The 4,094-nt window shown below is 43.9% G+C and overlaps 1 protein-coding gene across 1 annotated transcript; it reads left to right on the top strand.

Annotated features, from left to right (window-relative positions):
- Positions 1 to 975: 975 nt before the first annotated feature.
- Positions 976 to 4,046, top strand: LOC106964612 (G-protein coupled receptor 26-like). The gene is made up of 3 exons (XM_015060235.1): positions 976 to 2,065; positions 2,178 to 2,291; positions 3,209 to 4,046. The coding sequence occupies exons 1-3, from the start codon at positions 1,281 to 1,283 to the stop codon at positions 3,450 to 3,452; spliced, it is 1,143 nt and encodes a 380-aa protein (XP_014915721.1). The 5' UTR covers positions 976 to 1,280; the 3' UTR covers positions 3,453 to 4,046.
- Positions 4,047 to 4,094: the final 48 nt, after the last annotated feature.

Here is a 4,094-nt window from a genome sequence, read left to right as displayed (position 1 = left end):
CAATTTTATTGTGAAATTTTATGATTATTACTATATCATTCATGTTATAACTGCATGGAGGCTCTGTTTGTTGCGACTTAATATACTTTTCTTCATAAACTTAACCTGGTTTTAATTAAGCTCCGTATGACTTTGATATTGTGAAGTTGTTATAACTTGTTCATCAATGTTTTTATCTTCAACATATTTTTGCAGTCTAAGCAAATGAAGATTCAGTTCTAACACCTGAAGCCAGAGAGATCAGGTGTTAGGAAACATAAAGACTTTCCTGTCTCAGAAGAAGCTGTGACTCCACCAGATCAACAACTAGCTCTGAGGATGAACCTCCACATCGTCTTCATGGTGGAAGGATTTTTTTTTTTTACTGACCAGCTAGCTACATTTTCAACAGCAAAAACTGGTGTGTTACCAACACTAAGTGCTTAATAAACATGATTTGATTTAAAGATAACTAGACATAATTTTCCCCCTTGTTAATCTGCCATTTCTCTTAATAAACTTTATTCAATGTTATTTTTCAGGGTCCTGTGATGGGACTGTGACCTGTCCAGTGTGAACCCTGGACACCAGCCCAGGTGTAGATGTAAATAAAAAATAAAAAAAAAAACTACAGATGAACTGTTCAAATCACTTATTAAAAAAAAACAGTAAAGGAGTTCCTCAGTGCTTATTTTCATACTGTTTTGAGTCGAAGTGTGAGATAGTGAATGTAGCTTTGTTTTCATGCTGAGCAAGCATGAAAACCAATCAGGCAGAACATTGTGACCACTGATAGGCTGATAGGCAAAGTGTTATGTAGAAGGGTATTGTTTGTAATAGGAATGTTTGTAACATACATACATACATACATACATACATACATTTATTTTGTGAATAATCGCGTGTGTGTTATGTCACGGGGGATGCCTGCCCCGTGACATCCGCATCTATCTTCTTAACTTTAGCTTCTGTGTGAATATTCTTCAAATTCACATGAGCCAAACACCGGCTACACGTGTCTCGCGCACGGTATTTCTAGAGAGGAAGGAGGCGCCGGCCGACCAGTGCGCATGAGCGGGAATAAGTACAGAAAGCTCAGTTTGTAATCTCATCTGCATGTAGCTTTTCACTCCGGGTTAAACAGAAGTTGTTAATGTTCGGATTAAGGAGACTTTTGTCAGCAGTTGTGTGAAAAAGCAGCGCTTGCCCACTTTGTCTGTGATGCATTTTTAACCGACAGGAAATCCTTGTTTGGACATTTCAGCACTGGACAGCGGTCCGCGCGCGTGAGGGCGTTCGGCATGTGGCAGGGCTGGTTTGTGACAGCTGGAGGTGGGCAGGAGCTGAGCGCGTGGAGGACCCTCCACAGCGTCCCCCCCTCCACCGAGGCAGCTAACACGGAACTGCAGGAAATGAGCATCCCGCAGTTCCTCCTGAAGGGCTCCGTCGTGGTTTCCGCAGTTGTCGCGCTCTTGACGAACTTTTCGGTGCTGCTATGCTTCACCCAGAGCGCAGAGTTGCGATCCCACGTGCCGGGGATCTTCACCCTAAATCTCTCCATCTCCAACGTCATCCTCGCTCTCATCAACATGCCGGCCACTTTTCTCGGCGTGGCCAGCAGCGCGAAGCCCCTGAGGGACCCGCTGTGTCGCGCCGTGAGTTTCACCGAGACTTTCATCACCTGCAACGCCATGCTGAGCATGGCCGCGCTCAGCGTGGACAGGTGGGTGGCGGTGGTGTTTCCTCTCAGGTATTCCAGCAAGATGCGCTACCGGGACGCGCTTGTGATCGTGTCCTACTCCTGGCTCCACTCCCTCACTTTCTCCCTGATCCAGCTGATGATGGGCTGGGGGGCGTACAGCCACACGTACGCCTCATGCACGCTGCACCTGGACGCTGAGGGGGCGTCGCGTCGGAGCGCCTATGTCACCTTCACGGCGCTGTTCCACTGCAGCAGCTTCGCGCTCTGCCTCTTCGTCCTCTGCTGCGCCTACCTGAAGGTTCTGAGAGTGGCCAGGTCGCACTGCAAGAGGATAGATGTCATCACCGTGCAAACTCTGCTTCTGCTGGTGGATATTCACCCCAGGTGGAGAATGGTGGAGGGTAGAGGGAGAGGACACACGAAATATTCATTTGCTATTTTGTAACTTTTGCGCTTATTTATGTCAGTCATGTTTTGTCCTCTGTCTGTCTGTCAGTGTAAAGGAGAGGTGTCTGGCCCAACAAAGGAAGAGAAGGCGGCGAGCCGCTAAGAAGATCTGCATCTTCATCGGTTCCTTCATCATCTGCTTTTCACCGTATGTCATAACGAGGTAACAGGCTACTCTGGAGCTGACGTGTGTCTTCAACATGTGTTTCTATTTTGTTAATGTGGCACAACAGACGTGTCGAAAAGCATCCGAGGTCAACATCTCGACACTAACGCCTCTTTATCCTGAAAATGTAATTTTTCGTGTCAGGTCAGACCGGTTTTTGTGATCAGTGATGTTAAGAATGGGCTTTGCTTTGTAAATATTATAACTACTTTACATTTGTTTAAATTTGAATGACTTAATTAGTTACTTTCACAGACAGTCACAAAAGACTATGCAAGACAAGAAATAGATTGTGAAAATCACAGGACATAAAAAAAACCATATTTAAACAGCTGCATTAAATCTACTGATACATAGGATAAAAATAAAAATATGTAAAGTAGAACAAGTGGCATTGCTCCTGAGCATATCCTGGACTAAGGAAATACTTAATTGGTTTGTTTCACTGGCAGCAACCATACAGTTCTTGGTCTTGTTCAAGCAACTTTTAAATCTGCAATGCCTCTCTGAAGACTTTATGATATTGTAAATGAACACAATTTTCACTCATAGAAAAACTGCTTTCTTTGGTAAAATGACTTAAAATTTCCAAAGAGTGGTGGAGATTATTTAACAAACAAAATAAATTGTATTTAGTTATATAGAAATATATTTTTCCACTCAGATGGATAGTAGGTTTTACTCTGTTCTATAGATAAAACATGCATTATAAAAATCTATCACTAACCCCTGGTCATTCACTGTCTGAAATTATCCAATGGCAATCTTTAATATTTTACAAAAGCTCCCTGAATCCTCCACTTTCCTGGCAGGAATATGAGCCCTGAGAGGGTCTCTGTCAGTTTGTTTTGACTATAAATAATATAATATACAAGTGTCTTAAGTGTCTTTCTCCTGCTTTCCTCTTCCTGCAGGCTTGTAGAATTGTTGCCCTCGGTGGACGTGCCCCGACATTGGGGCATCGCTACCAAATGCCTGGTCTACGCCAAAGCATCCAGCGATCCATTCGTTTACTGTCTTCTGCGACATCAGTACAGGAAGGTCCTGGTGAACGTCATCTACCGTATAGTGAGAAAGGACCACTACTTCCTGTCTGCGCACAGCACTGGCAGTATGTGGGACGCCACGAATGAAAACTTTCCTGAGAGGATAACTTGAAATCGCCTGGTCTGAGTTAGTTGTTAGTAGTCTGTGCCTTGTCAAGGGCAGAAGTTATTGTTTGGAGGTCAAGACCTAGCCCAGGGAGGTCACTTGAACACACCGCTCTGGTACAAAGACCAAGTAAATCTCGGAGTGTACCAGACCCTACCGCTGTCTGCATGGCTGCTATGTTGGTGCGCTGAAAACTAAAGCATCCTGTTTATCGCCGTCTTGATGTGTGTCTCTGGAGTGATGTAACAGTGAGTTTTGTAAGAGGCTGTTGGAAAAATGTTACAGCTGATATTACTTCTTGTGTTAATGAAGTGTTATTGTTGTGCACAAAATAAAAATAAATGTGCAAAACTATTAAATCACAGCAAGAAGGCGATCCAACCCCCCCTCCCCCACAGCCAGAGACACGCTGAGTCAAGCATGAGCTCATCAGACACAGGCATTATGTGGCTCATTACGCTCCAGTTGTCACCTCATGTAAAAGTGATCCCAATGCAGAATTTTAATTAAAAAAGCCACAAAAAGTGATAAATTCAATCATCTAAACCGCATAAACAGTGAAAGGTTGATGAAACGGGCTGGCCAATCCTGACTTTCAGCATCTCATTCTTTTTTCTGTGTTTGACTAGACCAGAGGTTCCCAAACTG

This window comes from Poecilia latipinna, unplaced genomic scaffold (genome assembly GCF_001443285.1).
Source record: "Poecilia latipinna isolate Pla-1442-1.1 unplaced genomic scaffold, P_latipinna-1.0 Scaffold1695, whole genome shotgun sequence".
Lineage (NCBI taxonomy): Eukaryota > Metazoa > Chordata > Actinopteri > Cyprinodontiformes > Poeciliidae > Poecilia > Poecilia latipinna.
Note: the sequence above shows the minus strand (reverse complement) of the source record. Positions and strands in the feature narration are given on the sequence as shown.

Excerpts from the sequence above, each read along its gene's own strand:
- LOC106964612 (XM_015060235.1), top strand. The coding sequence starts at position 1,281 with ATGTGGCAGGGCTGGTTTGTGACAGCTGGAGGTGGGCAGGAGCTGAGC. Across the intron at positions 2,066-2,177 it reads CTGGTGGATATTCACCCCAG|TGTAAAGGAGAGGTGTCTGG; the intron begins GTGGAGAATGGT and ends TCTGTCTGTCAG. Across the intron at positions 2,292-3,208 it reads TCACCGTATGTCATAACGAG|GCTTGTAGAATTGTTGCCCT; the intron begins GTAACAGGCTAC and ends CTCTTCCTGCAG.